At 51.9% G+C, this 20,578-nt stretch overlaps 10 protein-coding genes across 10 annotated transcripts; 2 read left to right on the forward strand and 8 right to left on the reverse strand.

Moving 5' to 3' along the window:
* Positions 1 to 410: 410 nt before the first annotated feature.
* Positions 411 to 1,316, reverse strand: POX_a01756 (uncharacterized protein; the record flags this gene model as incomplete). The annotated part of the gene is made up of 1 exon (XM_050110680.1): positions 411 to 1,316. The coding sequence occupies one exon, from the start codon at positions 1,314 to 1,316 to the stop codon at positions 411 to 413; it is 906 nt and encodes a 301-aa protein (XP_049974448.1).
* Positions 1,317 to 1,466: 150 nt separating this feature from the next.
* POX_a01757 (40S ribosomal protein S10-B) lies at positions 1,467 to 2,487 on the forward strand (the record flags this gene model as incomplete). Its single annotated transcript, XM_050110681.1, has 4 exons — positions 1,467 to 1,498; positions 1,820 to 1,869; positions 1,993 to 2,063; positions 2,134 to 2,487. 4 exons carry the CDS (start codon positions 1,467 to 1,469, stop codon positions 2,485 to 2,487), a joined length of 507 nt encoding a protein of 168 aa, XP_049974449.1.
* A 411-nt stretch (positions 2,488 to 2,898) lies between these two features.
* On the reverse strand, positions 2,899 to 4,549 carry POX_a01758 (uncharacterized protein; the record flags this gene model as incomplete). Its single annotated transcript, XM_050110682.1, has 3 exons — positions 2,899 to 3,838; positions 3,918 to 4,232; positions 4,299 to 4,549. The coding sequence occupies 3 exons, from the start codon at positions 4,547 to 4,549 to the stop codon at positions 2,899 to 2,901; spliced, it is 1,506 nt and encodes a 501-aa protein (XP_049974450.1).
* A 667-nt stretch (positions 4,550 to 5,216) lies between these two features.
* POX_a01759 (uncharacterized protein) lies at positions 5,217 to 5,891 on the reverse strand (the record flags this gene model as incomplete). Its single annotated transcript, XM_050110683.1, has 3 exons — positions 5,217 to 5,377; positions 5,452 to 5,556; positions 5,615 to 5,891. The coding sequence occupies 3 exons, from the start codon at positions 5,889 to 5,891 to the stop codon at positions 5,217 to 5,219; spliced, it is 543 nt and encodes a 180-aa protein (XP_049974451.1).
* A 758-nt stretch (positions 5,892 to 6,649) lies between these two features.
* POX_a01760 (uncharacterized protein) lies at positions 6,650 to 7,615 on the reverse strand (the record flags this gene model as incomplete). The annotated part of the gene is made up of 3 exons (XM_050110684.1): positions 6,650 to 7,258; positions 7,328 to 7,499; positions 7,578 to 7,615. The coding sequence occupies 3 exons, from the start codon at positions 7,613 to 7,615 to the stop codon at positions 6,650 to 6,652; spliced, it is 819 nt and encodes a 272-aa protein (XP_049974452.1).
* Positions 7,616 to 8,716: 1,101 nt separating this feature from the next.
* On the forward strand, positions 8,717 to 10,024 carry POX_a01761 (putative 26S proteasome regulatory subunit rpn9; the record flags this gene model as incomplete). The annotated part of the gene is made up of 3 exons (XM_050110685.1): positions 8,717 to 8,984; positions 9,077 to 9,312; positions 9,383 to 10,024. 3 exons carry the CDS (start codon positions 8,717 to 8,719, stop codon positions 10,022 to 10,024), a joined length of 1,146 nt encoding a protein of 381 aa, XP_049974453.1.
* A 233-nt stretch (positions 10,025 to 10,257) lies between these two features.
* POX_a01762 (uncharacterized protein) lies at positions 10,258 to 12,484 on the reverse strand (the record flags this gene model as incomplete). The annotated part of the gene is made up of 5 exons (XM_050110686.1): positions 10,258 to 10,743; positions 10,834 to 11,714; positions 11,777 to 12,015; positions 12,076 to 12,367; positions 12,472 to 12,484. 5 exons carry the CDS (start codon positions 12,482 to 12,484, stop codon positions 10,258 to 10,260), a joined length of 1,911 nt encoding a protein of 636 aa, XP_049974454.1.
* Positions 12,485 to 12,805: 321 nt separating this feature from the next.
* Positions 12,806 to 14,631, reverse strand: POX_a01763 (Rhomboid protein 2; the record flags this gene model as incomplete). The annotated part of the gene is made up of 7 exons (XM_050110687.1): positions 12,806 to 13,023; positions 13,084 to 13,205; positions 13,270 to 13,335; positions 13,409 to 13,490; positions 13,578 to 13,715; positions 13,804 to 14,019; positions 14,451 to 14,631. The coding sequence occupies 7 exons, from the start codon at positions 14,629 to 14,631 to the stop codon at positions 12,806 to 12,808; spliced, it is 1,023 nt and encodes a 340-aa protein (XP_049974455.1).
* Positions 14,632 to 15,064: 433 nt separating this feature from the next.
* Positions 15,065 to 16,113, reverse strand: POX_a01764 (Protein AIM2; the record flags this gene model as incomplete). Its single annotated transcript, XM_050110688.1, has 4 exons — positions 15,065 to 15,267; positions 15,348 to 15,465; positions 15,552 to 15,880; positions 16,026 to 16,113. 4 exons carry the CDS (start codon positions 16,111 to 16,113, stop codon positions 15,065 to 15,067), a joined length of 738 nt encoding a protein of 245 aa, XP_049974456.1.
* Positions 16,114 to 18,647: 2,534 nt separating this feature from the next.
* POX_a01765 (uncharacterized protein) lies at positions 18,648 to 20,578 on the reverse strand (the record flags this gene model as incomplete). Its single annotated transcript, XM_050110689.1, has 3 exons — positions 18,648 to 19,193; positions 19,277 to 20,232; positions 20,311 to 20,578. The coding sequence occupies 3 exons, from the start codon at positions 20,576 to 20,578 to the stop codon at positions 18,648 to 18,650; spliced, it is 1,770 nt and encodes a 589-aa protein (XP_049974457.1).

Consider the following 20,578-nt stretch of genomic DNA (forward strand, 5'->3'; position numbering starts at 1 on the left):
AGCCGGATGGACGGGAGTGAGAGTTTGTTGAGCACGCTAAATGGGATGGCAAGGCTCTTGATATGGGTCGCAGGCTCTGGAGCCTTGCTACCCGGAATAGGGCGCCTCTTGCGCAAAGCGACATAGTTGTATGCGATCGCAAAATGCGGATCCTGGGCGGAGCACCTTTTTTTTGGATGACCCAGTGTCTTATCGATAAGAATATCATGCGGCCAGGCCCTTCTGCGAGAGATGCTTATTGGACTTGGCCCATGAACTACCTGACCACAGCTTTGTCTACGGAGTGAAGAGATGCTTGAATTTCAAAAGTTTCGAATCAAATCCTTTCCATCTGGAGAAAGAACCATATGCGCCGTCCCAATCGCTGAAAACGCCATCATAAAACATGGATAAGATTCAACATCACTCGCTCAAGCACGAGCTTTGCCCTTGCCTTTGGCCTCGATGCCCCCGGCGTCCTCTTCGTCCGAGTCACTCATGAATTCATCATCGTCATCGAATCCTATGTAACGGCGTGAGACTGCTTTCGGGGGCGCCGCAGAGGCAGGAGATGGATCACTGCTCGCTTCGCCTTCCTCTTCATCCTCGGAGGCGGATGACATGTCTTCATCAGTGCCTTCGCTTGCACTGGTGCTAGATCCTCCCAAAATCGCATCTCGAAGATTGTCCGTCCAATCGCCGTCCTTCATCGCTTGTAGAACTGCTTCACGGGCCTTTTCATTCATTTCCTCTTTGTCGTCCATCCACTGGCCATCAATCTTCTGTTTTCCACCACCGTTCTTGATCTCATCCTGACGCTTCTCCGCTAATTCCACTACCGCCTGCCATCGACGTCGCCGCTCCTCCTTCTCTTGCTTGTCCATTTCGGGCTTGACAGCGAGATATTCCGCAAGAGCTTTCGCTTCGTTGATCGTGCGTAAGCGGCGACCATCGAGATTACGGCTTGAGCTGTTGGCGTCGCCTTGATTGCGCTTGCGCTTGCTCGCCATGCGTCCACCGGCGGCACGCAGCTGGGATCCAAAACCACCCTTGCCACCACATAGAGGTGCGGAAAGCCGAATTGGAAGGATGTTTGATGCAGGGCCATCATTTTCAGTGATGACGGTCTGAAGAGGTGCGGGCGATGCGAAAACTTGCTTATTATTGGTTGTCGTGAGAACGAGTCGATTCAGGGAAAGTGAGGATGGGAGATAAGATGTAACTTTCTCTGTCAAATCTGAGACGGTGGCTGTAGAGGGCAGACTGAATGACAGCGTAAGGGGCAGCGAGAGGCCCGGGAACGTGGAGAGAAGGATGTTGACGTTTGACTGTGCCATCTTGCTGATTTGAACTGCCAGCTGGTTCAGAAGATGGAAGCTTTGATGATCAATTATGTTGCCATCGAGATAAGGCAGGAGATTGCGATTACGGTGTCTATCACGTGATATGGCGGGATCACCGTCTTGCCCCACTTGCCCCAGACGCTTATGCCTAAGGCTTCAAGATCACGGGACCCAATGTATGCCAGGCCTTGCCCGCTCGCGGGTCCTCCACCGCGGCCGGGTGCATGGGATGACTCAGCAGCGGCTGGCTCAGATCATGTGACATATGGAGGAGAGGGAGAAGACCAAGGCGGCTTAGGGCGGAAACCCTAGCGAGCCTCGAACAGGAATATCGCACTTTTCATACCGCGCAGCTCCACTTTTGGATCTTTAAATCATCCACCATTTCCTGTAATTGTCAAAGCGATTCCACGAATTGCGCCAGGAACTCGCGACAATGTACGTTTTCAATCCAAGGCTCTATGTACGCTTCGAGTCAAATACTAACATGATTGCAGGCTCATCCCCAAGGGCGACCGCAAGAAGATCCACGAGTACCTCTTCCGTGGTATGTAACCAACACCGCCGCCAGCGCTACATCCAGTCCAGCTGGATTGTCGACTCTGGGCGCACTGGATCTACCACGACGTGGATCAAGAGAGAACAATTGACTGATCATTGAAATTTCCAGAGGGTGTGCTCGTGGCCAAGAAGGACTTCAACCTTCCCAAGCACGGTGACATTGACACCAAGAACCTCTATGTACGTCGAATCTGAATAACCTTTGGGTCTCCCTCCGCCAGCTACGGTACTAACGTTCCTTTCTCAACAGGTCATCAAGGCTATGCAGTCCCTGACCTCCCGCGGTTTCGTCAAGACCCAGTTCTCGTGGCAGTACTACTACTACACCCTCACCCCCGAGGGTCTTGACTACCTGCGCGAGTGGCTCCACCTCCCCGCTGAGGTTGTCCCCGCCACCCACATCAAGCAGCAGCGCTCCCACGCTCCTCCCCGCGGCATGATGGGCGGTGAGGACCGTGAGCGCCGTCCCCGTGCTCCCCGTGAGGGCCGCGAGGGTGGTTACCGCCGCCGTGAGGAGGGTGGCAAGGAGGGCGGTGCCCCCGGCGAGTTCGCTCCTTCTTTCCGCGGTGGCTTCGGCCGTGGCCGTGGTGCTCCCCAGCAGTAAACGGTTTCGCCTTGAGGCCGTGGTGTCATGTTATCCGCTGTTCGGTCGACCTTAGGGGTTGATGTTATCGGCTTCCGGTCCTGAGTAGGCACATGGAAATCATGTGTCTCTGAAAGGGGCTGGATGACGGTACATCTTTCATGTTAGCCTCCAAATGAGACATACGGGGACACCAAAAAATATCAAAATCTTTCAAAATGATGTTGCTGGCTTTATGATTGTAGCTTCGCATAATGGTACACTCATGATTCAGTGCATATTGAATTTACTCGTAGTCTTGTCTCATTGGCCACTCTGCTAGGAGACTGCCATTGAACTGCTACTCCGTGCCATTTTCGTCCTCGTGTCGTCACCAGACCATTGGACCTCTAGCACGTTGGTACAACATACGGCTGTCCTGGAAGCTTCTCGTTAGGTGAAGCGCTTTCGATCATAGCGTACCACTGCCTGCAGAATCACAGATGCCCCCGTAGCACAATCGTCTTCCGAACAGAACTCCTCCGGATGGTGGCTCAGCCCGTCTCTACATGGGACGAAAATCATGCTCGTTGGAACACGTTTCGAAGTGAAGACGCTGTCATGGCCCGCGCCACTCATGATGGGCCGAACCAGCGCTTTGGCGTCAGCCGCCGACGCATCTGCAACCACAGCATGGGCGGACTCTTGAACGCAATCGATACAGTCCGGGTGGAACTTGATCGCTGGAGAGTCAAAGTCGAGTGTCCATTCCACTCGACAAGGTTTTCCAATTCCAGCGCCTTCTGCCGCGGCAATCTTATCAAAGTCACTGCGAAGCTCGGACTCAACTTCCGCCACTAAAGCAGTCTCTGGTCCGCGAATATCCAAGCTGAAGCTCACCCGTCCCGGGACTGTGTTGACACTTCCTGGTGCGACCTGGATGATACCCACGCTTGCAAGACAACCTTTCGCTGCGGCTACCTCTCGAGCCCGAACCATCATCTGTGCAAAGGCATACAATGCATCAGCACGGTGTTCAAAGGCCGTTGTTCCGGTATGAGTATCTCGTCCGACGATCTCCAGCTTGAACCAGCGATATGCCTGGACCGCGGTGACGACACCGACCCGCTGACGGGCTGAGACCAAGTGAGGGCCCTGCTCGATGTGCAACTCAAAGTGGGCTGCCATTGGGGTGCTTTTGTAGGAGCATGGCACAGCACCCAGATAGCCAATGTTTGCCAGGGCAGACTTCATCGTCTCCGGCGAAGACGACGCCGTCGGAAGCGATGCCACAGTAGGCACCTCCTCGAGGTTATGGGCCTTCGACAGCGGAATGCATTCGGCCCAGACGCCCGATGAGACCATGCTCAACGGGAAACGTGCACCCTCTTCGCTGAAACAAAAAGAAATGTTAGCAATTAGTTTACTTCCATTGTTTCTTGCCCTGCCTGTGAGCTGAGGGGGAGTAGTACTTGGTCCAGTTCACGACACCGACGCCGCCTTCCGTTTCGAGTCCCATTTCATCCATACGCTTCAAGGTTTCGATGCCGGCCAAAACGCCCAGGATCCCATCATATCGCCCTCCGGTTGGCTGCGTATCGAGATGGCTGCCAATAAATGTAGCAGGAACGTCCGCCCGTCGACCAGGCCGCACGGCAAAGATATTGCCCATTTCATCGACTGTGATTTGACACTTCAGATCTTTCATGGTTTGAACAAACCAATCTCGCACTTGTCTGTCTTCGTCTGATAGTGCCAGACGCTGCATCCCCGTTTCTGTCGGGTGACTGGACAGAAACGGTTAGCAGCCAAAATCTCTCAATCATGCTTCAATTGGAAATAACGCAACTTACTCTCCCCATCGAATACCAGGCCCCCATTGACACGAGTGGTGGAGGTCCTTGGCCAGTCTCTCTTTGTTCGCTCGCAAGGCCGACACCTCGGCCTCGGATAGCTCTGTGGTCAACATGGCGAGAGCACCGGATGTGGAGAAAGAGCGATCGTTTTGTGATTTCAACGATGGCTTGGCAAGCAGATGTTGGGCAGTTCGTCTTCCGAATGGTAGACGTGTCCAGCTAGCACGAAGTAACTGAGTTGCGGACATGGTGGGAATGGTCTTTCCTTATCAATGCACTTGAGACTTTGAATCTCGGACCAGAGAGGGGATGTGCTACCTCGGAATCAACCCCGTTGATAAGGCGGGTGGAGAAGGACGGGAGAGCGGAATAAAGTTCGATGGATCAGAATTGGGGTCATTGGAAAATGGGGTAAAGGTGGCCTTGTCAAGGGCGAAAACAAGTGAGACAGCGAGCAGTGAATGCGGGGCTGACGGCTATGCCGACTAGGAAAGTTGGAGTAGTTCGGTTATCTGGCGGATGGAGATCCTCCAAGAGAGAGAAGCCTGAGTCTTGTCACGCCAGAACACAAGCTGATCGTCGCAGTTGAAGGATTCTTACGTTTGAACCAACAGACTTCAATCACAAACCAGTCCCCGGTCTGTTGGGCGTCATGATTGGGGATCGACCCGGTACAACACTAACTTGCTGCCTTTGCAATAGCACTGCTTGCTGGGAGATCTGGACGTCCATTCGGACAGAAAATGAATCCATAAATGGATGAATCTTATTACTTGAAATAATAGAATCTTTATTATACATTCTTGGGTGGCTTGCACCTAACTCTCTCCAGTCTGCGAGAAGACTGAACCCCGGGAACTGTCAGAAACTCCCCGAGATTCTCAAACATGACCCCCCGGCAATCACCGACAGGATCTAAAACATCATCTCCGACACACTGGCTCCCTTATCCAACGAATCTGCTTCCCTACGCAGAACATCTGCCCTGAACTTGCGGAAGGCAGTCTCGATCCGCCTCCTCCTCTCGGGATCAGCCGTGATGGTCCGGCTACCACTAGCCGCTCCACCTGCAAAGCCTGTACTCCAAAGTCAGCATACAGATCAATCGCCAATCATCAATCCAAGCTCCTCAGATCCGCCAATTTCGTACCCAGTTCTCCACCGAGGAACAGTCCCCCGAGGGAGGCAAAGAAATAAGTCGCAACGTCACCCAGCGTGGAGGGCTTCAGCATGGGCGTCAAATCCGGAAGAGACTCTGGAAAGACCGCATTAGCAAAAACACGATCGCTTCTAAGAATGCAGAGATCACGTACCGGTACGTCCATCTGCGAAGACAACCTTGGTAGGTCGTTCTTGGGCTCGAATGGCGTCGAAGAAGGCCTTGCGCGTGCTTCTCAATCGAATGGCAGCGAACAATCCAAGTCCAAGACCGACCGCCGACCCAACCGTTGTCCACATTGAAACGGTGGATGCGGCGGACCTGAGCGCATCGCGGTCATCAGCTTGAAGGTCATGTTGGAGATGCTCATCGGCAAGCTTGGCAAGCTCATCGCTGCGGCGGCGGCGCATCAGGGCAAATGATTCAGACATGGTTGTCAAAGATACTCGAGGGTCTCGTGGTGTTTATCAATGTGATAGGTTTTGCCCAGGATCAACTTAGAGGACTGTTTAAATAACTCTTCAAAAGAGGATACGCAGACCGGCCGGCAAACACGGTCCGGTTTTCTTCATGCCCCGTCAACGAAGCTGGAGCTGGTGTGGTGACGTCATACAGCTATCACGTTCAGTTGCATAAAATGGGTGGGTCTGAGACTGGAATGCGCGTTATGCTCAAGCTTCATGTTGAAGATTCTCTGTACCTGATTTGCACGGGCTTGTACTACTAGCAGAGAAGCCATGCTATGAGTGCCTTGGTGACCGACACAGTGAGTGATGAGCTCGGTATTTTGACAGCCACTGAAACCGCCGTGCAATAATATGTCAATATTCTCATTTCAGAGACGATCCAGCGGGTATATAGACTACTACTGTATTAACAATTGGAGGTGACATGAATAACCACTAAGTAAGCTAGAGTCCTACAGCAAGAGACCTGAATACAGCCAGACTCCAGCACAAGAGCCCCGAGAAGATAAGGACACATCAATTGCATGAACAAAACGTCAAGTCAATGAGAATAGACCAGACTCGGGCAGGGGCTTTGAAAAAGAAGTCCCAGAAATCCACCCCGTGAATGTGCCAACTTGAATTGTAGTAAATTTCATTTTGAATACAAATTGACTCAAACATTCCCGTTACAATCATATGCGGGTCAAGACACACCGAAGTCACCTTGATGGCGTTCTTCCTCAAGTAAGTTGGGCCCGCGCAATAAAGATGGTTTTATAGTAAGTCTTCTCCGGCTTCTCCCACTTCAACTGGTCCGGAATCACCTCATAGTCAAACCGACTATCCAGCCCTGCGTCTGCAAATAGTTTCTTCATCTCCTCGGCAGAGAAACCGTGTGTTTTCACGGTATGGGCTCCGTCTCGTGGAAATTCCTGTGCTGAATTGTCATGATGCTGACCATGGTTGTGACCATGGCCATGGCCATGGCTATGGCCGTGACTGTGACTGTGACCGTGACCGTGACCGTGACCGTGGCCATGATCTGAGCCTGCACTCGGGACCAAATCAATGATCATAAAGGAGCCACCCTTCTTTAAACGAGAGGCCAACCGCCGAAGTGCAACATCGGGTTGCTCGAAATGGTGCAGGGCCATACTGACAGCTATCACATCAAAGTCGTGATATTCGGGCCCCGAAAATTCTTCTGGCTCAGAATCAGCCAGTAGATCGGCTTTGTAGCCGACCATCTTGTCGCTGAGTCCGATAGTCTTTGCGTTCTGCCGGAACTCGGCCAGCATCTGATCAGCAATATCGACGCCGATCACCTTGGTGACAAAAGGCGCCAGTGACTTGAGGGCAATATTAGAGTCTGAAGGTGACCTTTTTCAGGAGGCATCACGGTAGGCGGGCAGACGTACCATTGAGACAACTCCAGGTCCGCAGGCGTATTCAAGCACCTTGACTTCCTGGCCCTTGCCCGCTTCGGTGTCAGTCCACCGATCACTGATCCAAAGACGATGCTTGGACGTTTGCTCGGCAATGATTTTCATGGAATCAGCAAATTTGGACTGATAAGTTGAGGCCATTTTACTAGAGTGGGATGTCCAAGTCAGTGGGTTGTCTCCCAGGGTGCGTGACTGGTATCACTATCTAGCGAAGTGATCTTACTCAAAGTAGGCCCGATTAGCCTCGGTGAATTCGGTCATTGTTGGCAACTATAAATGATCGGAAATTTGGGGATAAAGAAGTATTTGAAGGCTTGTTCTGTAAGATCGTGAAAGAAAATGAAGTGATGAGGGGAGAAAACACGGATATTTATGGGCGTGCTGCGGTTCGGAGACATACTCGGACACTTCCCAACTAGCAACCACATCGTGAGTCTTGAACTCTGCGGTCGACCAATCGCAGCCGCAATCAAAGGACCAGTGGATTTAGTGCACAACCAATCTAAAGCCAGGCCTTAGATACTGGTATCCTTTACTACAGCCTCCAGTTTTGTTCTCTTGATGCTTTCCAGGCTGGATTTGCCTAAAATCCGTTTGTTTTTTTTTAGTCTGCTGTACACATTTAGGGCGAATATGCACAAACAATACCTGGGGTTAGGTACCTATAGTCCCTTTCTAGGCATAAAAAATACTCCATGTCTATCGCGGCTGGGGCACGGAGGTATAAACTCACGGGCACATAGATGATACTGGATATTTCTACATTCTTCATGTGCAATTGAATCGGTGTATCTGCTTTGACTCAGAGTAAGATGAGTCTGTAACTGGAGAATACAGACGACGAATATCTCGTCGAGTTCGGGTTGTCCAGTACATCTGATGCTTTCCCAGAAGCAAGGGTGCTTGCTTGAACTTGCCCAAGATACTAGGCTGAAGATGTAGAGGCACCCGTGACCAGACTACTTGACTAACGGCCGTGGCTACAATGAGTGCACATCCGTTTCAAATCTGGGACTTGAGTAGAGAAGTCGATGAAAGATAGGTCGTCTTTCCAATGATTTTCAACTTCAGAAAAATAATTTTGAATAAAGATAGTCTCGTCTCATGTACTGTTCAAGGATCAAAAGCATGCGGCGCCTAAGGAATTCAGGAACGGCCAAGCTCCCTTCACCGCCCGACGAGCTCCGAACTGCCAGGAAGACATCATCAGCTCCGGTAATCATCTTCCCAATATCCCCACGCCGAACATCCTTCCTTCCCTCATTCACTCTCTACAGACTGAATCATCGTTGGGATCTTGCAGTCACCAATTGAAATCTTCAACGAACCTTCTCTTGAACGCCTGGTCACTCGCTCTCCGCCATGGACCCCTCCAAGATCCCCGATTTCTTGGCCGAGCAGCAAGCCAAAGGCACACCCGAGACACAGACCTATTTCCTCACTTTCGAAGACTATTGGGAGCGAAAGCTATGGCATCAGCTGACTGATTCGTTGGTGGAGTTTTTCCGCATGCCCGAGAGTGCACCCCAGCGACTGGCAATCTTCAAGGCCTTTGTGTTGAGCTTCGCGGATCGGATCAATCAGCTCAAGTTTGTATCACTGGGGTTGATGGCATCAACAGAATGTTCCGGTAGGTGTCCGATTGCGCCATATGACAAAGGACGGGCGATTCTCAGAGCGAAACACATGCTAACCAGAGTTCCCTCCCGCCGATATCAATAGATAATGAAGAGCGTCTCGCTTTCCTCACAGCCCTTTCCAACAAGGTCAACAAGCCCGAATCACAAGATGCCTATGTTTATGCGCTTGCCGACGTCGCCAGTGTCAAGCTGCGATTGCCTGACCTTGATGGAGCACAAAGTGATTTGGCTACCTGTCAGAGGGTATTGGACTCGTTCGACTCGGTCGAGACTGTCGTGCACGCATCATTCTACAAAGTGAATGCGGACTATTACCACGTACGTTTGACATTCTCGGACTTCTTTCAAAAACAGCCACTGTGACATGAACTAATGACCAGCATTACAGGCGAAGCAAGAATTCGCATCTTTCTACAAAAATGCCCTCCTCTACCTGGCCTGCATCGACCTCAAAGACCTTTCCGAGACTGAGCGTGCATCTCGCGCCTACAATCTGAGCGTCGCGGCACTCGCGTCCGACTCCATCTACAACTTCGGAGAGCTTCTTCTGCACCCTATCCTAGATTCCTTGACCGAGACCCCTCACAACTGGCTGCGCGATTTGCTCTTCGCCTTCAACCGGGGCGACTTGACCGCATACGACGTGCTCGCCGGCAACATCAGCAAGAACAAGCTGCTCGAGTCACACCGCATGTTCCTCTACCAGAAGATCTCACTCTCCGCGTTGACGGAGATGGTCTTCCGACGCCCTCCGCACGACCGATCCCTCTCCTTCCGCGATATCGCGGCCGAGACCAAGGTGCAACCGGACGAGATCGAGCATTTGGTCATGAAGGCGCTGTCGCTCGGTCTATTGAAGGGGTCAATCGACCAGGTGGCGCAGGTAGCTCACATTTACTGGGTGCAGCCCAAGGTATTGGACATGAAGCAGATTGAAGGTATGCGAAACCGACTGAAGGACTGGGATGCTGGTGTCAATCAGCTTGGTCACTGGATCGAGGGCGTCGGAAAGGATGTTTGGGCGGCATAGACAATGTACAACGAAATCTCCATTTCGAGCCAAGCTTTTCTTATCTATCTATAATGCATGGAAACGATGATTCCTGCTTGCGTGATGCGCTATTGACCTTTACGACCCATCTTTTTCCCTGTTCTTTCTTCTTTCTATTTTTGTCTTGTCTCCTGGTGTAGAGCTGAAACGCAAAACTTCATTTTGGGTTTGTTCATTTTATTCAAATGCAGTAAGCGGTAGATCGGTATTCTTCAAAATAGAGATGAGCCGATCAGGACACACCCCGTCAACCAAGCTGGCCACCAAACACACCAGACGACCACCTGGGTCCACATACCCCAAACGTCCCAGCCAAAGGCCGCCTGCGTCAAGACCGTCTCAATCGGGACCCCGGTGTACCAGCAGACGCCGATAAGCACCGCAGGCGGAGAGAGAAGATTCATTAACCCTAGACCCAAGATGGCGGCGGGATAGCGCGTCGAGGCCGAGCCGGTGATCCGAGTGACGAAGCTGAGCGGTGCACAAAGAAGACCAATCATAAAAGACAGTGAGAAATTGAGCGTGGCCAATGTGGACAGACAGAGGCCCAGGATGAGCAAGGCGAATGACTTGACCAGGAGATATTGCTGAGGGATAAAAGGCTTGGAAATGCCCAGGCCGTGGGAGAGCCATGCGGCGAGGATCAATGGAAGGGTAATATCCACGACGACAAAAGTATACGTGGCGATTGTAAAGTACTATTGAAAGTATTAGTTGAATCTGAAAACGCTTCGCCTTCACATCTTGTAATCAAAGGGGGGGGGGGGGTTGGAAGGCTGGCGGCGTACCTGATGGAAGATTGTGTTGAATGTCCACAGCGGTACTAATCCAAGCAAGTGTAGTCCACTGACCAGGGTCAGTGGTAGAGCCAAGACGCGCTCGGCGACTGGCGCACTTCCGTTGTTCTTAGCTTCGTGGGCCTGGGAGCTGCCTGTAGTGGTACTGGATGCCTTTTCGTTCTTGATTGCCGCATCATTCGGGCCTGTAGAGAGCATTTTCTTGGTATCTGAGTGGTAGCCACTTCGCATCCAAAGCGCAATTGCCATAATCGTGAAGTTACCGGCAATCAGCATGGCACTCGGCAAGTAAGTTCCAATACTGACGAAACGGTTGGTTTGCATGAGCAAGTAGAAGAAAAAGCTTTGGTGCAGATGCTCGAGCAAGTTGTTCAAGCTGCGACAAAGACTTTCAATTGTCCGGCCGAGCGCCATTTCGTCCTCCCAACCCTCACCCTTGGGCTGGAGAGTAATGGCATCGATGTGATACGGCATGAAACTACTGTGTGCCCCGGTGGCGTAGCCAAGACCCTGTTTGGTCATGCTTCGCATCATAGTCTTCAAACGGTCCCGGTAGCTATTGTCATGCCCCAACATCTCCTGGAGGTTGGCGCCCATGCCCATCTGGCCGGTCGCAATCGCCACGGCCGTGTTGAAGAGATCGAGATTCGGCAGTTGGCCATTAACACCATCGTATACAATGTGGAGGGTGCGGAAATGGTGCTCAAAGGGATACTCGATGACCAGCGCTCCCTGCAATGCACCACTCTTCAACGGTAGCGGCTGAACAGATGCAGGATGTAAATCATGGTATGCGTCGACCCAGGCCTGAGTACCGGTCTTGCTGTCGGGAGGGAACACGAGAATGATGTCTTTGGACCAAAGCGACCATCCTAGATATTCGAATTCAGTTTCAAGGTTGTTCCACGAACACCCGCAAAGAATGGTAACGCACTTTTAAAGTATCTCGCCAAAGTCAGAGCGAGGGTGACCCCGTTCAGGTTCAATTCGTCATCGGCCGTTTTCCACGCAGCAACGAGGACAATCGCCTCCGTCGCATCCCCTCTCGGTGCATGAATGATACCGTAGACGTTCTCTCCCTGGTATGTAATTCCCGCAGATGTATACTCGTACTTTTGAGTCGCGACTTTGAGTCCAGCATCGCGCAGCATCGAAGAGATCTTGTTCGAGATTCTGGGCCTCCCGTTAGCGTCTCAATGGGAAATGTTGGCTCGCATGCTTCTCTCCACGTACGCTGGGGTGGACACCTCCTCGGGATTGAACGGTCCATTGTCGCGACCATGTTGGATCAACCCCTGAAGCTCCTTCTTGTAGCCTCGGAAGATGTTCTGCTCACTGCCGGTGAAATAAGCATGTACCTGGCCCGGTAGAAGTGCATTCTCGGAGATGTAAGTCTGCCGCGAATATTCGTCCAACGGAAGTAAGAGTAACCAAGCCACGCCTACAACGACGCAGAGGAACGAAAGGATCTTGGGGAGGCGGACGAAAAGAAATTGGGGGTTATTCCGCAAGCTGCGGATCGTCGCTACTCATACATCATTAGAGAGAATAGTCCAGTAGGGCAGGGGGGGGGCATCGGTCGTTCGTCTTCTCCCAGGATGCCGGGGTTGCATTCCACAACACACTTACATTTGAGAGTCATCGGCTGACAATCATTGGGACTCAGAGTCCCCAACTTGCCACGTTAAGCCGGTTGGTCAGAGGGGAAACGAATGGCTCGTTCGTCGGACGGGGAATAGGCCAGCTTGTTGCGGCCCGCGGAGCTCGGGGAGGGATGTTTACGGGGAAATTACGACAAGCGGATAAGACCAGGTGTGCAGAATTCTAAATGTAAATCGCTATGCCATGTTCTCATCCATTGCTCAACATTCTTTTGTTCTTTTTGCAGATGACCATTTCCAGGACATGATCATTTCTGACAATGTGTATACACGTGGGTTGGGGTTGGATATGGTTGCGTCGCTTATGCACCGAGACGCTGATTAGACCCCAAGAAGCTCATGGGTACCTGATTACCACCTGCACCCGCAGCGCTGCTGGAAGGTAAAACGCCGTAGCGACCATACGTCTTTTGGTCGACAGACACATAATGCGGAAGTCTTCCGAGAAGATTCAGCTTGCCCTCAATCCACCGGAGGACCTTCTCGGGGGGTACAAAGACCTTGAGGTAACCGAGACCGACTGTTTTCATCAGCAATCGGATCACATAGACGTAAAGAAGAAGCCGCTGGGTAGACTCACATAGATATCCAACAAGGATGGCACAAAGATGGCCAAGGAAGCTGACGTTCGACACTAGGACCGAGAGCACGGCGCAGGCAAAGAGAGGCGACGTCCAGGTGGGGATTTTATAAGGACCCAAGCTATGATCCAGTCGTTAATGTCTTTCTGGGATATTCTGCTGCAATTGGAAGAAAGTCAAATTACCTGAAATGCGGATTGGACTTGTATGTCCGGATGGCCTCGGAGCCCAGGAGGAGGAAGACCCAGACACTGCACAACAACTGGATGAGTAAATCATTCGAAAAGCAAAAACCAAAGAGACACGGATTCGGTCATTGCTTACCTTGAGCCAACGACCGAGGTATTCCGATGCAACAGGCCTCTCTCGATGAGAATATACAACCCGCCGGGGAAGGTTGAGAGAGCTTCACCAAGTAGTCACGTTAGCTGTGGTCCTCATACGACCAATACAGTCATGCGCGCTAATGCAGCGTAGCTGGGGAGACACGTACGTCCAACAAATAGCGCAATCGAGGTGAGAGTGCCATGCTCCGCCTCGAATCGCTCCAGGAGAGGTGTCAAGGCCAACGCATTCAAGAATGCGTGGAAAAAGCCGTTATGAATGATGGGATATGTGTTGAGTCGGTACACTGTCGCCGGTAATTAGTCCAAGTCTTTCCCTCTCCAAGGCACGACAGACCGAGTAAACGGCGAGAGGGCACTATCGTAGAAACATACTTGTACCCAAGTTGATTTCATTCGGGATCAGAGCGCCCCATGTGACCACATTCCAGATCTTCTGCAGCTCCAGCAACCAGAAGGCCAGTATCACCAGAAGGACGAGTCGCGTAAAAAGCGGCAGGCGCAGGACATATGAGCGCACTCGGCCCGGATTAAAGGGGAGCGGGGGCAGCGCAGCAGGAGTCGCCATGTTGAGATTGGGCGGAGTTGCAGCTATGGAGCTTATAGGGGCAGATTCGATATCGGCACAGCGAAGCGTACTCTTTTCTCAAAGGAAATAAAAAAAAAGAAAAAAGCAAAAGGGCAGGTCGAAGAAGCGGAGTTGGCACTTGTTGTAGAGCAATGCGACGACTGAGGAAGACAGGATTCGTGAATTCAATAATGGATGCCGTTTTTCAATATCCTTTGCCTAAGAAAAAACGATGACAAAAAAAAAAGTCAGTAAGGTTGTCCATTCGATTATCATGGCTGCTCCCTCCGTTCCCTTTCGCAGGGTCTGTTGTCCGCCAGGGATAACTCACCAGGTACAACGCGCGCGTTGTACGGATACGACCAGCACGACCACGATCAAAAACAAGTCAAGAGAGCCACAGCAGATCGGACACAATACTGCAGAGGTAACGGGATGAGTCCGGACCAAGTACCGGCGTCTTGCGCAGAATCCGTATTGATGAGCGCAGGACGAGAGTTTTCGCTCGGCGTGCGGCGGGTTGACAACGGGGACGTGGACTTTGGCGAGGGACCGTGTGGCAGCACATCCCCCGGACGGGCCGACGGCAGTCGAGCGCAGCCGGAGGGCCCCGTCTCAACATGGAGAGCACGCATTGGACTGTGGCTATTTGGCCACCAGGCTGTCGCAACAATCTCATGATCTCCTATTTCTCGGAGACTCTTCCGGCGTACTGATGAGCTTCTGGGTCAAGAGTGAAACACTTCAACAGAAAAGGTATCTCTGATGAATAACCAGACGCTCTCAGTCTCACTCGAATTGAACTCCCTTATCTACACCCACGCTTAATTGGTTTCTGTACCCTGTCACGTCACCTTCTCACGCTAACGAGTCTAAAATCTTCCAAGTTGACTGTGTATTGAAATTTGTGTGGTTTCATTCCTCATAATTTAGGCCTGTGGGAAACTCTAGCGCCTCCCCCATAGAGAAAGGGTGAATCAGCCATTCCAGCCATGGATCCTGCGGCCTCTTGAGCAAGATCACTGGTCTCCCCTCCAGACGCAGCGTCCGTGCAGTGCATGATTTTTCTTACAGATACTGGCTGAACCAAGCAATAGCCTGGTAGAATGCCTGCTCCTTGGCCCACTTTTGGATCTTGACGTTCAAGTCACCGCGGACGGCAAAGCCGTGAGCGACACCGCTGAACAGATTGATCTGCCAGGGCTGACCAGTCTTGGCGAGGGTCTCCTCAGACTCGTGGCGGAGCTGGGTGGTGAAGATCGAGTCGGTCTCTGGAAAAGGGAGAACGACATATTAATATCACATTCTTACAGCTCTCGACCCGCTCAATGGGGGGATGGCAAAAGCTTACCGGCAGCGGCGATGGAGAAAGGACCCTGGATCGCACCAAGCTCTTCGTGAGTGATGAAGGAAGGGTGGGCCACGAAGCCAACGTCAACCTTGTTGCTCTTGAGGAAGCGGGTCACGTACTGAAACGGTGCGTAGCATAAATTAGTTTGCTTGTCTCCCTGCATTGACCAACCAGAAAGGTATCCCCGTCTTCTGCTGCACTTACCTTGGCACCGAAACAGTATCCCACGGCTGCGACTTTCTTCACCCCCAAGGTCTCACGGACATACTTGACAGTGGCCTCGACGACGGGGTCGACATTGGCGGGCTGGTGCTTGGGCAACCAGGCACCAAAGTCGACGTTGCCCGAGTCCATGTCTTCGGGGCTGATGCGGTCACCCTGGAACAGGTCCGGGACGACGGTCAGATAGCCATTCTTGGCGTACTCATCGGCGAGGAGCTGGGAGTTGGGGAAGATGCCGAAGATGTCGGTCAAGAAGACCACGGCCTTTTCGGGGGTCTTGTTGTCCTTGGGGTATGTGATGTAGGTGTCGACTGGCAGGAAGAAAAGCCGTTAGGTCCGTACATTTCGTCGCCATAGACGAGTGCATTGAGTTGAAGTCGTCCGCGCCTCGATCACAAATGGACCGGGAGTTGACGACGTGCCAACAGCAGACTTGTAGCGAAATTCGCGACTTACCACCATCGATGTTCTTCACCTCGCCTGCGGGAGTACCCTGGTGCTTGAAACCAGTGGCACAGCAGGCAGCGGGAGGGTTGGAGGCCATGATGTATTAGATGTGAGGAGATTTGCGGAAGAGGAGTGCAGTGATGAGCCAGAGGGTGAGGGTATCTTGCAAGATAATCAAAAGCAACGTGGTGAATGTTCAATTGCTGCAAAAGAGAAGTAAAAGATAAAAGAAAAAAGTCTTCAAGATCGAGGACGGGCACTATTTCAAGGCGGCCCAGCAGACATTAAAACTTCGACCCCAACAGTCTCCCCTCATCCACGACACGCCTCGTCCCCATCGATGGAGACCCTGAACGTAAACCCACCTCGCCTGGATCCAAGCACTGCCTGTGAGTTTCGGTGATGTTCCATGATCGACTCTACGCCAACCCAATCACATCCAAGCTCGTAGAAGCCGCGGAAATGACGTGGGAATTTCCGAGCTTGCGGAGACGCGCGGCGGGACTAGTTGCCCATGGATTGTCCCCACTTGCCCCTCACCACGTGAAGTTCTGCCATCTGAACGTACCTGGGCATATCCAGTAGTAAAGTACAGTTTGCTCGGAGAATCTATATATACTCTTCGATGAAGAGGACTCAGATCAGGGTCTTTATCTTTCGGATTTCTCTCCAATGCCAACTGATTATCGTGTTCCAGGTTGAATTCATATGGACGTACACCAATCTTCAATTGACGGCTAAGATACCGTCACCAAATCATGTTACCGTTCTGACGCAATTCCCTAGAGCCTACCTCGAAAACTACTTCGTGTACCAGAAACTCGACTATAGTGCTACTAGTACAGTGACAGTACTGCCCGTGTCACATTCATCCACGAGCTCATTCGATGGATCGGGTACGAGTATGTGCATGGCAGCCATGAATCTTCAAACGCTATACATTAGGCACTGTTCACATTTCAGGAAGTCCACTTCCCTGACAAGATCTCAAATCATCTCCCGCCGTGAAGAAACAACAATTCAAACTCTGTATATTTCATCTCCATCTCCTTCCCCAGGCACCGAGCCACAGGACCACTTCTCCAGTCCAGCATTTGACTCGGATGGCTCATCCTAGCCCTACGCTTTCCCATGCACTGACAACCAAGCAAATATATTCAACGACGTAGACTAAACGAGCTCCAAGACCTTCCCTTCCTTCTCACGCCCTTTACCTTTCCCTTTTGACTCCCGTCATGACAATCCCGCGGATCGCGTTTGAACTCTTGAGTCGGGAGTTCTGCATACCTTCAAGTGGCCGACACGCCGCGCCGGGCGAACCCGCACTTGCCGAGTATGGGAACCTTCAATGGATCATGTTCCTCAGCAATTAGTCAGCTGAAGGAAATGGATCCATGGAGTGGATACCAGGGCTAATGTGAAGAGTGGAAGCCACCTCCAACTGCCGTCACGAGTGGTGGCTCGAGCGCCGACCATTTCGACTGAACTGGACTGGGTGGACGGCGGAAATCCAGGCCGGGGGTTGGAGGAATTGACTTGAAAAGTGCACGACGCTGAATACTCTACCAGCACTGTAGAAATGCACTCACTACCGACTCTGCCGATGAACAGACCAAGTCGAGCAAGGATGAGCGTGAATGGAAGCCTCTCCCGAATATATTTATCTGGGCTGAGCAGCTCCGTTTTTCGACAAAAAGTATTACTGGCTTCCATCAAAATTTTACCAAGTCCTGGCCTAACTGCTGGGAAATGAAAGGTTTTGATGCTACCTATCCAGCGGGGCCTTTCTACATATATACGAATGTGTGAGCGTTTCCGGATACAAAGATCGGGAGACATGCACCCGTGGATTTCCACGAGGACGCAGGGCACTTGCCGGAGAACACGTGGAGATGAGGATGAGACCTCTCAGTGATGATTAGTAATTTATGATTTTTGATTTAATTAGTGAGTACCAGACAGCCCTGTCCCGATCTGGTTAAATCTTCGCGTGTCGGTGGTACCTGAACCTACTTGGGTGCCAATGGCGCCACACGATCATGATCCTCGAGCTGTCACTTACGGCTGACGATGGACATCCGGGAGCATGAAAAACGAAACATCGGGGGATTGATCCTCTGAGATTGAAAAAGAAAAAAGGTCCAAAATTATCCATTTGCCATTAAGTCTTAAAAACAATTCATCCCGATCATTATCATCGGATAACATCAATATGCAAAATATTGCATCCCATCACAAGCAGCCCTGACCCGACCCACCACCATCAAGTGTCATATGCATCGAAAAGAAATGGAATAACATCGCGATGGTCTCCCAGTGGGGCACAGCATCAATCATGTAGCAGGGTACACCCCCTTGAGTCCCTTATTATCACATCATAGAAAAACACCATCGAGATCATTTCCTGATCCATGGTATCACACCATCACCGATATTGCATCGATCACCAAGTTGTAGAAGAGGTATCAAGGCAGGCAGGAAAGACAGTGGTTGAAATCAAAACGAGCAAGGGAGAAAAAAGAAGAAAAGAAAAGAACAAGAATAGAGAGCACCTCTCCCAAAGGAGGAATTATGGGATCTGTGCTTGCGGGTGTGGTCATCATCATGATCATCATCGTCAGCGGATCCTACTCAGGGAAATCGGAATCCGAGTTGCGGTCGGTGCTCGCGCTTCACAGCCCATGCCTTCAGCGCGATGAAGCTGATCTCGAGTGCCATGATAAAAGCGGTGAAACCCATGCCCACGGTAAAGGTGAACATGGCGTCCACCTCGTAGTACTCCATAGCCTCGATGACATTGCGCGTGCTCAGCATGAAGATCAAACCGCCCGACATCAGGCAGAAGGAGGCGACAATCTCGGTGGGTGGTCGAGCCGGCAGATACGAGGTAGGCGGGCGCAAGAACAGCAGGACATAGGTCATGCCACGAGCGAGAGAGAAGCCCATCAACATGTTACCCCACTGCTTGTGGACCATGGTCGATGTCATGCTGGTCTGGTGGTGCGAGCCCATCATCATTCCTAGCAGCAGGATGATCAGTGCAGGCATTGGGTTCAAAGAGACTCCTTGCGACTTGGGAGTCTGCCAGTTCTCATCGCGAGTGATGTGCGCGGGAGTGCGGAGAATAGTATTGTTCAGAGCTTCGCGGATCCGTGTGGACTCGAAGAGCATACCGACCTAGTGGAAGGGCAGAAGAGAAAAATATTAGTTCCAAGTCTCTCGTTTGCCCACATTTAAGCGATCTGGAGCCTTTCTCTTACCAGGCCACCGCCGAAAAACATAATCGAGATGGAGACGTGCTCCAAGTCAGTCGCGGACCAAACACCGTCGTTGCTTGCCAAGTGTTCGAGGAAGACGTTGGTGATCCCGTACAGGAAGATCACAAAGCACTCGGTAAATTCGCCCGTGGGCACCTTGGCCTTCCAACCCACCACGGACGCTGGGGGCTTCTTGTTCCACGCCCATCCCAAGTCGGCCCAGCAGCCAACATAGCGGCCCAGAGTAAGGACTCCATACCAGAAGAAGATCCCTCCCTTGATGAAGTGAGCCAGCCCGTTGAACACTTCACGATCACGCATAATTCCACCGTACGTCACCGCACCGGTGGCGATAGCGACAAAGCCGAAGGGTAGAATGATGCGGTCAACCACATTGTACACTCCATTGAAGGCGCGCAGAACGCGGCTGGAGACCAGCCCCGGAACGCGCTTGGACAAGAAGCGGTCCATGACAGTGTTGTGTAACCATCCATGCGCTGGGGTGGGTTGGACAGGCAGCTCCTCCTCGGGCTTTTCAAATCCATCGTCGCATTCCAATGGCGATCCAAACGAGGAAGAGCTCGAGTTGTGAGTGGGAGAACCCGGCTCAGTACCCTGGCCGCTGTCTCTTGACCAGCGGTACCCGTGTGTCGCATGCGCCGGGAAGGTGTGTTCGTGCTCTTCCGTTGCAACGGGCAAGAAAGTCGCCTGCTCGTAGGACACTTTTTCTGAGGACGATTCGCCGCGTCCAGCATAAGCGAAGATGAGAGCCAGGACCACCTGAGCACCGAAGACCCAGGTTACAATCCAGCCAATCTTGTGGTGCGCATTGTTCTCGTAGAGGTCCGGAGTCTGGCTGTTGTAGATGATTCCAGCGAGTACGCCAACCCCATTAACCACGAGAAAGAAAAATTGCGATGGCAAAGCCAGTCTGGATCGTGCCACACTGAGCATCACAGCTATCGCGAAGCTCGTCAACACACGCGTTCTTTATTTCAAGATCGACGACGCGAAGATCATTTTGCTGTCTTGCTTACCTGCTGGAAGAACAATGCACCACGCCAACATCATCAGCGCGATGTGCGCCATGATTGCGGTGGTGTGTTTACTGTACGCAAAGTAACTCATGGGACCATCATCACCATGAGGCGTCGTTGGCGCCGACGACGTTATCGCCGCGGCGCCAGCACCCATGCTCATGTCCATGTCCATGTCCATGTGCTCATCATCTCCATGCGGTACCGCTGTCGCCAGACACGCGAGGACTGTGACTGCGACAGCAGCGCGACAAGCTATAGATCGCAT

The sequence above is a fragment of the Penicillium oxalicum genome, chromosome I (genome assembly GCF_001723175.1).
Source record: "Penicillium oxalicum strain HP7-1 chromosome I, whole genome shotgun sequence".
Taxonomy (NCBI): domain Eukaryota; kingdom Fungi; phylum Ascomycota; class Eurotiomycetes; order Eurotiales; family Aspergillaceae; genus Penicillium; species Penicillium oxalicum.